Source organism: Phocoena sinus, chromosome 3, assembly GCF_008692025.1.
Source record: "Phocoena sinus isolate mPhoSin1 chromosome 3, mPhoSin1.pri, whole genome shotgun sequence".
Classification (NCBI taxonomy): domain Eukaryota; kingdom Metazoa; phylum Chordata; class Mammalia; order Artiodactyla; family Phocoenidae; genus Phocoena; species Phocoena sinus.
The window spans coordinates 99,998,727-100,012,084 of record NC_045765.1 but is presented as its reverse complement, the minus strand read 5'-3'; the positions used below and the strand labels follow the sequence as shown (position 1 = coordinate 100,012,084).

The following is a 13,358-nucleotide window of genomic DNA, read 5'->3' as shown; positions in this document are numbered from 1 at the left end:
TGCTGAGGAAACACTGAGAGGACAGTCACCAAAGGCTCATGCTTCTCACCTAGGTGACTGAGGGATCATACATAGAGCATTTGCTTGTTTATTTGTTTTCAAGGGGAAACTGATGAGTTCAGACTTGGATAATTTGATCATTCTGCCTGGTGGCTCTTCAATAGTCAAGTTGGGATCTTTGGCGAGGGATCGGGGTTGGAAGTAATGGTCTGAAAGGCGTCATGCAGAGATTACATTTGAAGCTGTGGGGATGAATAAGTTTAGTCTGGAAGAGTGGAAGCTAAGAGATGAGAAGAAAAGAAGTGAGGGAGGGAGAGGGAAGAAGGGAAAACACGAGAAAGGAAAAGGAACAAGAAGAACATCTAAGATGATACCTACGTTTAAGCGTAAATAGAAGAGGGTCCCACAGAGGACACTGTAGCATGGTCAGCACGAAAACTAGAGAGAAGAGTTTCATGAAGGAGGAAGGAACAACTCTATAAAATGCCCATTCGAGCTAGGACTGAAAGGGGGCTTTCAGATTACAAATAGTTCCCAGGGTAGATTATGTCCCCAGCGCTGCAATGCAGTCAGTTGATGTTACAGCACTGGAAGCATAAAATGAATTCTTGCAACGTAATTAAATTAGATCTGGGTCCTATATATATATAACAAGTACTAAATGCATTCCATTCCGGAATGTATGGAATGACTGACTTACTTATAGACTGAGTTTAGCATTCCTTAGAGTTCACTAAACTCTTTAGGAAGTAAATACTTTAAAAGACCACAATAGCAGTCTCTAACACTGGCCCCCTCTATTTTTAGAAAAGGTACGATAATAATCAAGTTCCACCCCCTAGATGCTTTCCATCATACAATATGGTCAAATCAAAGGAGCAGTCCACCTGCCACTCCATCCACAGTGGAATTCACAATTGATACATAGGCCAGATGTGGACAAACAGGGAGTTTTATTTGACCTTCATTGCACTTTAACAATTTTTTGTGGCAAAATTTTAAAATTTAGAGATATCCCATAAAAATCCAGAATATCTTTAAAAAAAAAAATCTACCAGTAGAGTGCTTAAAATCTAACACAACACTGCTTGATTGGAGCTGAGTAATGGCTGCCCCTTTAGACAGGACATGAGCTCTTCAGTTTGTCCAGTGCCCACCAGACCTGTGTCAATAATTTATGTGAGCCTCCCTGGCACCTGTGATGTTTGAGTTTGCAAACCTTGACCTATCTCAGGTCCACCTTAACTGCGGGCCACTCCAAGTCAACTACTGGGAACAGTGGGACTTCCAAGTCTTTTTCATTTGAACCCTAAACAACTTTGAAAAGTTATGTTACCCTTTGCATATATCTAAATAAACATCCAAAGGTTTTCGTAAGTTTAAATAGAATCAAACAATGTCATTTCTATTGTATTATAAATTTTAGGGTTTAAGGGCCTAAGTACCAGAGCAATTTGATATCCACTGCTATTCATTTTATTTTCAATATGTACAAGAAAGCTTTTCTTTTACATTGGGGATTTTACGCTATTCTCTTTTCTCTTTGAACTTGTATTACCATTCTACTCCCGACACAGAATTTTATCCTAATGTAATATATTTTATGTTTGAAATTCATTTAATTGGTATAAAATAGAAGCCCTTGTCCCAAAGCCAGTCATGGACTTGTTTTTCCATTTGAATTTTAGCCATATTGAATTCCTTAAAGCAAAAAAAAAAAAAAAAGGACACAAAGGAAAACACTTGACCTTTTTTCATTTTTAAAATAAATTATCTTTCTATGAGAAATTCACATTTCACTCTAAAAAGAGGACATCGTATCTTTCAATTAGTTGTTCTTGAAATGCATCAGCCTCTCCACAGGCAAATGAGACACTCAGTTCTAGACTAGTGATGCCATGGTTATTATTAGTTATTTTAATAGAACTTTCCAATGTATCATCAGTGTCCCCAACCAGGACTGTGGGAGAATGAGAACAGTCACCCTGGGACAGCTTCCATTTAGGGAAGAGGAGAAGGTAGAGAGCTAACTAGAACAGATTCAGCCTACACAGAGTGTGAGTCCAGGATGGAGGGGCATGTACTCTATTTCCATCCCTAACAAGAAGTGTTTTGAGTACTGGCATTTTTATGTTGATCCAAAGCTGACAAGACTCTAGAAAATGTCAAACTGGGAGCCTGTTGGGCTTAGAAACAGGGTGTTTTTCCACAGGGGCTTCTCCCAGAGGGACTAATCTGACTCTCCATCATCCTTAGTCCCTTAACTTCCTTATTTTACCTCGGACCAATGACACTAAAGTCATGGTAAACGTTTCCCTACTGAAAACGTTTTGTTTGTTTTTTTGTTTTGTTTTTTTTTTTATTTTTGGCTGCGTTGGGTCTTCATTGCTGTGCATGGGCTTACTGTAGTTGTGGCGAGTGGGGACTACTCTTCGTTGCAGTACACAGGCTTCTCACTGCAGTGGCTTCTCTTGTTGTGGCACGTGGGCTCAGTAGTTGTAGCTCGTGGGCTCTAGAGCGCAGGCTCAGCAGCTGTGGTGCACGGGCTTAGTTGCTCTGTGGCATGTGGGATCCTCCTGGACCAGTGCTCGAACCTGTGTCCCCTGCATTGACAGGCGGATTCCTAACCACTGTGCCACCAGGGAAGCCCAAATTTGGAAAGATTTTGATTTTTTTTTTTTCCTCAGAAGAAGACTGAAGAAGTATGACCTTTGTATCACTGCCGCATTTTAAAAGGCCATAGAAAATAAGAATGGGCTCAGAGAGGGTTCAGAGAGCTCTGTGTTGGAATCCTAGCTCTGCAGTCTACTACCTGTGTGACTTTCAGTAAGGAACTCAACCTTTCAGTTCCTCATTTATCAAATAAATGTTCTTTTTTAAAAATTTTATTTATTTAATTTATTTATTTTTGGCTGCATTGGGTCTTTGTTGCTGCACGCAGGCTTTCTCTAGTTGCAGCGAGCGGGGTCTACTATTCCTTGCAGCGTGTGGGCTTCTCATTGCAGTGGCTTCTCTTGTTTGCGGAGCACAGGCTCGAGGAGCACGGGCCTCAGTAGTTGTGGCATGCAGGCTCAGTAGTTGTGGTGCATGGGCTTAGTTGCTCTGCAGCATGTGGGATCTTCCCGGACCAGGGCTCGAACCCGTGTCCCCTGCATTGGCAGGTGGATTCCTAACCACTGTGCCACCAGGGAAGCTCATCAAATAAGTGTTCTTATTGTAAGTTTTCATGAAGTTTGGAGATTGTCTATGTGAAAAATCTACCACAGTGTCTGGCAGAATTTAAATTCAGTATGTGGTATAAATTATTTGTTGGGTTTGATTTGTTGTTATGTTTAAAAACAGTTTTAACTATTCATAATGTGTTCTGTAACACCTGGGTGTTCACTGCACCATAACTATTGAGTGAGGGAGGTTCGTGCTTGAATGTGTGCCAAGGAGTTTGAAATTTATTCTATAGACAAATATGAACACGTGAAACCTGTGGGACAAAGAAGTCACACGAATAGAGCTCCCCCATAAGAGGCTGTAGGATGTAAAAGACAACACCCTACGTCTGGGGTCAGAAGTCCAGTTGGGGGACTTCCCTGGTGGTCCAGTGGTAAAGAATCTGCCTTCCAATGCAGGGGACACGGGTTCGATCCCTGGTCAGGGAACTAAGATCCCACATGCCGCAGGGCAATTAAGCCCACGTGCCACAACTACGCTCGCGCCTCAACTAGAGCCCACGTGCCACAGACTACAGAGCCCACGCGCCCTGGAGCCCACGCCACAACTACAGAGAGAAAACCCGCATGCCACAACGACAGAGGAGCCCACGCACCATAAGGAAGAGCCCGCACCACAACAAAAGATCCCGCATGCCTCAGTGAAGACCCTGCATGCCTCAACTAGGACCCGACGCAGCCAAGCAAAGAAAATTTTTTTAAATAAATTAAAAAAGCAAAGAAGTCCAGTTGGATATCTTCATTCTGTGACTTTCCTGCTGTGTGACGTGGGCAACTCAGTGAACACCTCTGATCCCCATTCAGTCCCTATGTCTGTAAAACAGGACTAATAATCATGCTTTCCTAATTAAAGCATGTTTGAAATGTTGAGGAAAGGAGAGACTCTAGATGAATGTGAATTATTACTTGTAGTTCCTTTGACATTGCCCATTCAGTCTACCAAGGGGGAGAGTTAACTGTTATCACAGTTGCTGGATTTTTCGTGAATTTTTGGCTTAAAATTTAAGCATGAAAATACCTTGCAGAAAATCAGGATACTTACTGCCAAATACCTTCCTAGACCATTGAATGAATTACAAAGAGACAAGAAACCTGGGCTGTGTTCCCAGTTCTGCCGTGTTATACTTGTATGTAGAATGTGTCCTTTCTGAGTCTCAGCAAGGGATTAGGATTTGGGTATTGTTTATTTATATCAACTGGGAGGAAGTAGAAAAGGAGGACGAGGTGGATCGTACAGATGTGGTGACTCAGGGGAGGCTATATCTAGAACTTGCTGATATCTTCCAGGGCTCTGGGCTACTGAACAAGCTGGTGACACCCAGTCGCTTGTAAAGCTGCACCCCACGTTGAACCTTCCAGCCCAGTGTGCTTCGTCCCTCACAGTCTGCTCAGCAGGCTCTTAGTTCAGAACTCCTAGTGTGCTTTGTCCCCATGCTGGGCAGACTATTATGCATTCCTAGTGGCATTTAGAGCAGGCCAACCTTGAAATCAGAGGACGTTGGTGCTCATTTGTTCATTAAACCCCACTCTTCCCTGGTTCTAATGCTGGGGTCCTCTCTGTTTCTCTGTAGTTGACCCCATATTGGGCAACTCTGTTACCGAGATCAAGCTGCTATAGGCCTCAGGGCCTCAGTCACCTTCTCTTTATAAAATGGCAATGTGTCACTGGTCCACTTGGAGGTTCTTCTAAGTCAGACAGTTCCTCTGCTTCCCTGGCAGAGAAACATGGGCCCTTTGTCCTTCAAAGGCAGTGTGGCAAACTCAAATGTTACTCACATGTAGGGCCAAACATCATAACTGATTCAAGAGAGCTGATAAAAACAGTGGCATACCAAAAGGTAGTACCTGGTCCATGTTTTGGTTGTTGTTTTATATAATCCAGAAATACAGGCCCAGTGTTGCCTTGTCTTCTGCTTTTTAAAGAGAAACCCCAAATCTGATTTTTTATTTTAAATGTATTCATTTTTAAATCATGGCAACTAACTAAATTTTTGAATATACATTGTCATTGGTAATATGCTAGTTCTTAATTGAGGAAAGAGTTCACAGGTGTTTGTCATGTTTTGCTTCATGACTTACATGTACATTATATATAGAGGTACCCTACAATTTATCATCCATACCAGGACAATTCAAGAGAGTAAAAGGACTGTGATTAATAATTTTTTCAGGTATAAACTAGGACTTTTCTTTTCAAATATTGCATCCTCCAGCTCCCTGCTTGAAGGAATAGTGAAAGAAGTATTTGTGAAAGGGTGTGGAAATGGGCCTTGACGGATAGGTAGGAAGACGCTCAGGCTGGATTTACATGGCACTGCAGGACCAGTCAAGAGAAATCACTTTGAGAAAGCTCTCCAATGGGCAAAAGTTGGAATATGTCTATCTGGTGAGGTCCAGCCGGGTTAGGAGTATCTTGAAAGGAAAGGCAGAGGGTTCCAGGCTGACGCAGTTGACAATAGGAACTAACGTTTGTTGAGAAGACAGTGGAATGCAGAATGGATCAGAGGAACAGAACAGGCAATAAAAATGGAAGAGGAATTTTCAAGAACTAGGATGCAGAGCATAATTTAATACACTGAGCAAACATTTACTGAACACTCACAGTGTGCTGGGCACTGTCCTATTAGCTAAGAGACATAATCCAATGGGAGAATCTGAAATTTTAAAAGAGAATCATCATGTTTCCAAGGGTAGCAGAGGGGATACTACCTGAGTTGATAATTTATAGGAAGAGTGGAAGCAGCCAAGCTAATGCGTTGAGGGGGCAGGGAAAGAGCATCCTAGGCAGAAATGCTTGAATAATAACACGGTGGGGAAAGGGAGTGACCAGCAGCTCTAGTGAGACATTAGGCTAGAGAGCAGGCACGAATCAGGTGGATCGTGCCTTGAAGCTGGGCTGAAGACAAGCCCTCCAGAGGTCAGACCGCAGGAGGAGATGCAAAAGAAAGCAGAATAGCTTTGGAAAGGGTCAACAGGGGACTTCCCTGGTGGCGCAGTGGTTAAGAATCCACCTGCCAATGTAGGGGACACGGGTTCGCGCCCTGGTCCACGAAGATCCCACATGCTGCGGAGCAGCTAAACCCATGTGCCACAACTACTGAGCCTGCACTCTAGAGCCCGCGAGCCACAACTACTGAGCCTGCACTCTAGAGCCCGTGAGCCACAACTACTGAGCCCACGTGCCACAACTGCTGAAGCCCACACACCTAGAGCTTGTGGTCCACAACAAGAGAAGCCACTGCAATGCGAAGCCCGAGCACCACAAGGAAGAGTAGCCCTCACTCGCCACAACTAGAGGAAGCCTGTGCGCAGCAACGAAGACCCAACGCAACCAAAAATAAATAAATAAATTTATTTAAAAAAGGAAAGAAAGAAAGAGTCAACAGGTCAGTGGATGAGTGGATGAGATGGGCCAGTGCAGTGTCAGAGAAACAAAGCCAGGAAGTGGGGTTTCAACAGCAGCCTTTAACAGAGAGAGAGTGGGAAGGACAGAGACCCAAAAGAGGGAGGGTTTAGCTAGAAAGAGGTCATTAGTGGGCTCCTGCTTCCATCTCCGAATAGGTTAAGAAGAAGCTAATCCACTGTCTTCCCATAGCTACTAACTGCAGAATTGCCTTTCCTACATCTCAGACAGATAGGGAAGTCTCAGCTGCCCAGGCAACTGGTTTTTCACCTCCCTTCTTGTTTGCAGTCTTGTGCCCAGCAGAGGGGGTGGGGCTGGGAACTGTAATCTCTGGTGATTCAGCCAACAGCACACCCTGTGACCACATCCCTAGTCTGTGTGTGTGTGTGTGTGTGTGTGTGCATGAGAGAGTGTGTGTGTGTGTGTGTTTATGTGTTCCTCTGCACATTACAGAAGAAAACAACAAGGTGTTAGTCTAACATAGTGTCAAGTTTTCTGAATTATTCTGAGTTGTGAAAAAAGTAGTAAACAGTGGAGCGGCCTCAAAACAGAGATTCCAGGCGCTATCTTCAGTTAACAGCTAGCTTTGTGGGATTCTTGTGCGGATCTGTTTTGGCACTGTGTTACATAATTATTTTTATCTTAGGAGCAGATCTGAGTCATTGAGAGCCAGTGTCTTCTGGGCACTGATATGATACCAGGTGTTGTCAATGCACAGTTTTCTTCTCGGATCCCTGCCACACTGAGTCTCAGCTGAAGGACGTACTAGGTTTGGTACATGTAGGGTTGGAGGTTATACGTTTTCTAACAGCAAATCCTACCCCCCTGCTGAAAAATTCTAATAACTTGCCTGATCTTTTTTATTTTAGTAATCCCCCAATTAAGAAATGCTATTCTTTGGAGTAAGTTATACCTGTCAACCATGTAGAAACAGAAAAAAAGATTGAGAAGCCAAATTCATGTCTTTAGAAATTAATTTGTACTTATAAAAACTACCAAAAGGAATTTAAAATATAGCTTTATAATTGCTAGGTATTAATAATATTTATTCTAAATGTATAGCTCACTTTTTACTAATATAATAGAAGTAAATGTGTGTTGACTTACTGTAACTTGACCATTAATTTGCTGGACTAATAGTTGGGCGTTTTGTGTTTATTCTTTTTCTATTGCAGGAGCTGGTATCAGTGTCAGTGATAATGAATCTGGTCAAGGCAGCCAGGAGGGAGGCACCTTGACTGACTCCCAGATCGTAGAACTCAGAAGGATCCCCATCGCCGACACCCACCTCTAGCACCTCAGTAACCATTAGAATGAGGGTACTTCCCTGTTTGTATTGGCTCTGTGCTAAAACTTTCTAAGTACATGCAGCCGTATAATAGGACTCTGTGAATTGTACTGGATGACTAACCCAGAGGTGGTTGTTGTGTTTGGAATATAAATTACTTATCTTTGTGCAACCTGAAAATTAACTGCTATAATGAAAGACTGGATTGATTTGTATCAGTTAATAGGATTGACATGTCAGTTAATAGAATGTACATATTCCAAGAGTATTAGTTGTTTTTTAATGATGCTACATGGCTAACATTGTTTAATAAAAGTAATAACAATCAATAAAAACCATAGAATCCATTTGGCATGACCCAGGCTCATTATTTATGAGGAAATATTGTGCCTGAGCAAAGAAACAAACTCTATCTAGATGATTTCCAGCACCCCATTTCTTCCCGCATTGATACACATGATCCAGATTTAAGACTTCACCTTCATTCCTAAAAGCCATAAAATGTATTGTCTGTTGATTTTGTACCTGAGTGTCGACGGAGTACTGTAGTTTACATAGTCTTTCATCAAAAGTATGTATTTCTGCTCATTATAAAATTAGGGATCTGGGGCTTCCCTGGTGGTGCAGTGGTTGAGAGTCCGCCTGCCGATGCAGGGGACACGGGTTCGTGCCCCGGTCCGGGAAGATCCCACATGCCGCGGAGTGGCTGGGCCCGTGAGCCATGGCCGCTGAGTCTGCGCGTCCGGAGCCTGTGCTCCGCAATGGGAGAGGCCACAGCAGTGAGAGGCCCGCGTACCGCAAAAAAAAAAAAACAAATTAAAAAAAGAAATTAGGGATCTGAACATTTTCCAGAATGAATGTTCTGTTCCCAGTTAAAAATAACTCCATCAAGCATTTTAGTACAGCTAAGAAGAGGATCATCCAAACAGTGCAGAGTTTGTTTGGGAGAAATATTTCTTGGTTTGGATTTTTCAGTCTTTGTCTTGGAATGAGAAATCAGCAAGTCTGTCCTAGAACAAACCCTATTATGTTCAAGATGATTTCATTGACTATGGTTCCAGAGGAATCATTAAGAACAGAACAAGTTTGTTCTAAGAAAGCCTTTTTGACCTTTTATTTTTGAATTCCTAAGTATTGGGGGGAAATCAGTAGTCATTTCAAGAAAAAATTTAAAAATTGAAAAAAAAATCTGCCTAAGGGAAAATTTTGTTCCATTAATCATTTCACTTAAAACCATAATTAAAACACCCAAGTGTTCTATCATCACTGTGAAGCATGGCTTTATTTTTTATAAAATAAGGTGGCATTACTCATCTTGATGAATTATAAAATGACTCTCCTTTCTTCTTCCTGTTGGTCCTCCCCTACTTCCATCTCCTCGTATATTAAGCTTTGATCAGTGACTTTTTAGGTAGGAAACAGAAGCTGCACAACAAACTCAAACAGCTTAAAAGACAAAGGCAGCATCATTGGCAGAGTTATAATCCTTTTTAGGAAGTTTAGAAATGGTGCTAATAAGACTGAATTTACGTTACATGACAAATAAGTTAGTGTCTCTCTCAACCTACAGCATCGTACTGTAGTCTCTTCCAAAATAAGAAGCAATTGATGGAATTGGTTATAAAATAAAAATTTAACATGAAAACTTTGAAGTTGGTAATAAGCATTTTAAAATTGTTAATAGGTTTTAGTGAATTTGAGGCTAAGATAATGATTACAGAAATGTGAGATTTCATGGTGTGGAATCCATGAGTCATAATTACTATAACATTTTCTTTGCAGATACCTCGATTCCTATTTGTCACTTAAGGTAAAGTTATTATCAGCATTTTTAAAGTGCCTAAATGGATTATAACTACACCATAATGAATTCTCTAACAAAGACAATTGTCAAGAGCTATTTTCATTTCTTCGTGTTGTCAGAATTTGGGAAAATCTGGCCAAAAACATGACCAATCACAGACACCTTTCTTACTTCAGCTTACTGAATTTCTATTGTTATCCAAAACGCCATCTTGATAAAGAATCAAAAGAAACTCCTGCCACTGATCAGCATGATTCTTTAAACATTAGAAGGAAAGGGCAAGATTTCTAGAAGCCGCAGTGCTAAAACAAATAAGCTTCATATTCCAAAAGCAGCAATATTTTGCCATCCGGTTTCCTCTCAATGTAGAGTGAGATGGGACATCAGCCAGGGAAGGGTAGTACCAGGTAGGAGGAAGCAGATCAAATCAAAGTCTTAAAAATGAGAACTCGAAGACTAGAACTAAAACACTTTGTGATCTTTCTTTTTCAGGAGGTTTTATGCTCCCTTTCTCCATGACTTTTTTTTTTTTTTTTTTTTTTTTTTTTTTGGGGTACGCGGGCCTCTCACTGTTGTGGCCTCTCCCGTTGCGGAGCACAGGCTCCGGATGCGCAGGCTCAGCGGCCATGGCTCACGGGCCCAGCCGTTCCGGGGCATGTGGGATCTTCCCAGACCGGGGCACGAACCCGTTTCCCCTGCATCGGCAGGCGGACTCTCAACCACTGCGCCACCAGGGAAGCCCCTCTCCATGACATTTTTTAAATAGCTTTATTAAGATAGAATTCACATTCAATACAACTCACCCATTTAAAATGTACAATTTAGTGGTATTTGATTATATTTCATTATTGGGGGGTTTTACAATTAATTTTTATTGGAGTATAGTTGCTTTACAATGTTGTGTTAGTTTCTGCTGTACAGCAAAGTGAATGAGTTATATGTATACATATATCCCCTTTTTTTTTAATTTCCTTCCCATTTAGGTCACCACAGAGAATTAAGTAGAGTTCCCTGTGCTATACAATAGGTTCTCATATTGGGTTTTTTTTAATTGTTGTAAATTATGTGTAACACCAAATTTGCCATTTTAGCCATCTTTAAATGTAGTTTTTAAATTCAGTGATATTAATTATACTCACAATGTTGTATAATCACTACCTCTATTTCCAAAACATTTTTATCACCCTCAGACAGAAACTGTGTATTCATCCCATCTCTTTGACATTTCCTTCCCTCTGTCAGTAGACACCTAACATTTCTTTGAGAAATGTCTCTGCTTCTGCACTTTTGTAACTATTTAAAATTTGTTTTTCTTGTTGCTTTAGTTTTTTTCTCAAGTTTTTTTTTTTAGAATGTTAAGGCAAAAAAGAAGGATTTTCCTAATTTGGATGCAAGTGCAGACAGGTATGCATTTGAGGTATGGAGCAGCAGTAGAGCCCACAGAATTCCAACCAAGACGGGAGCCTAGGCAAATGAAAATCATAGTAAGCAAAACACAGAACGAATTTCACCCTGGAACTGTATCTTTGTGTTGGCTTTCAATCTCTTGAGGTGTTTTAGGGTTTAATTAATACTTTCCATGGTTCCTAAGTCTGACCAGAGAAGTTTAAATACTCAATGGGGGTATGGCTGGAAAAAGAAAATGCCATTCAGGAATATAGCTCCCAAACAACTTAGCCTTGTGTTTACCAGCACTTAAGATCCACCTTGAGTTTAGCCTTAAGTACTCTGGGTAGATCGTTTGAGGGTAGGTCTCAATCAGATCGGTAGGTAATGTTGAGTTTTCAAAGCAGCTGGGTGGCAGAGTGGATCTCCTCTAGACAGCCTGACCTTGATAGGAACAGAGAAAGCAACATGGGAAATTCTGTGTTTCATGTGGTTTTTAATTGTTAATGGCATGGACCCAGTTCCCCAGTACTGCTCTAGCAGGATATAAGTCAAAGGACCACATTGCCTATAAGTAACATTTAAAGAATGGACCAAGTGACTGAGGCTTGGAACTCTTCCATCATCTTGAATCTCTTTTAGTCTAATTGACTGGTGAAATAAAGGTGAATGATATTCTTATTGGTAAGATTTAGTTGGTACATTGATGTTGTTATTCAATACATCTCATGTACCTAAACTTTTCACTCATAAAAATAATTACAACATCATAATAGAAAACCAAACTCACCTTTGCAAAAATCTAGAAAGCCCCAGATGCTTTATTAAACTATAACACATACTAGCACATACAATGAATACATGCACAGTATTTTTAAGAAATAATAGCCCTGAGGGGGAAGAAACTTTACTTCTATTGTGTTTGTAACTATTCAAATCACCCTGACAAGTTTGGCAACCCTCTTAATTAAAAATTACTACACTGGAGATAAAAGAGTTTAACAGTTATGCTTAATTAACATCTTTACTTAAGTAACTTACATGGTTTCAGGAAAAGAAGCAAATGGAGAATAACTTTGTTTCCCATCATCTATGACAATGGGATGCAGTTATCAAACACTGTTGCCATGGTCCTTGGGAGCACTATGGGATGCTTCAGTTCAGTGCCCAGCCTGCCCCTGCCAGGGACTCAGCAATGGGGCCCAATAGCTTAGGCAGTGCTGTGAGCACCAGGGTTAGCGCTGAAGTCCCTAGAAAGACTCAGCTCAAGGAAACCGTTAGCATTTGCAGGGCATGAAATGGTATGTTAGTCCTGTGAGAAAAGGTAAGTACTCACTGTTTTCTAACAGATAAAAGGATTCCAACTTAAGCAGGGTAAACTATGTTCTTCCCTGTGATTAGCCTTTAGGAGTCTGAGCAAAATCACAGATTTGATATTTTTTAAAAATTTAAGAATGTATTGATACCATTTGTTTTATAATAAGAATGAAGGGAAGAGGCAATGCAAATCATTTCAATATCACTTATTTGATTATATTTATTTCAAAGGTAAGGGTGTATGCTCGTGAGAGAGAGAAACAGAAAAGAGAAAGGAAGGAAGGGAGGGAGGGAAAGGAGGAAAAGAAAGATTGAAAAAAGAATAAAAGAATTCTGGGAGGGCTTCCCTGGTGGTGCAGTGGTTGGGAGTCCGCCTGCCGATGCAGGGGACATGGGTTCGTGCCCCGGTCCGGTAGGATCCCACATGCCGCAGAGCGGCTGGGCCCGTGAGCCATGGCCGCTGAGCCTGCGCGTCCGAAGCCTGTGCTCCGCAACGGGAGAGGCCACAACAGTGAGAGGCCCGCGTACCGCCAAAAAAAAATACTGCACGATTCCACTTACAAGGTATCTAAAAATAGTCAAATTCACAGAATCAAAGTGTGGAATGGTTGTTGCCTGGGGCTGAGGGCAGGGAGAAATGGGGAGTTACTAGTCAACAGACATAAAGCTTCAGTTAGGCAAGATGAATAAGCTCTAGAGATCTGTTCTTCAATATTGTACCTATAGGAAACAACACTGTATTGTACATTTAAAGTTTTGTAAGAAGGGAAGACCTCATGTTCAGTGTTCTTACCACAATAAAAAAAACAATTTTTAAAATTGTTAGCAGGACTGCTTGATCACTGTTCTTCACTGCAAGTGCTAGCATTGCATGGAGAAGGAAGTTCAATTTTTTAAAATGTTTTCCAGTCTCTTCTGGAACTCCTAGTTAACCTG

At 41.2% G+C, this 13,358-nt stretch overlaps 1 protein-coding gene across 1 annotated transcript in view; it reads left to right on the top strand.

Moving 5' to 3' along the window:
* ADGRV1 (adhesion G protein-coupled receptor V1) overlaps positions 1-8,191 on the top strand; it is a 533,314-nt gene extending 525,123 nt beyond the window's left edge. Inside the window, exon 89 of the mRNA XM_032627062.1 lies at positions 7,803-8,191. Within this exon, the coding sequence (XP_032482953.1) occupies positions 7,803-7,921 (119 nt within the window). The 3' untranslated portion in view covers positions 7,922-8,191. The remainder of the gene's footprint in view (positions 1-7,802) is intronic.
* Positions 8,192-13,358: the final 5,167 nt, after the last annotated feature.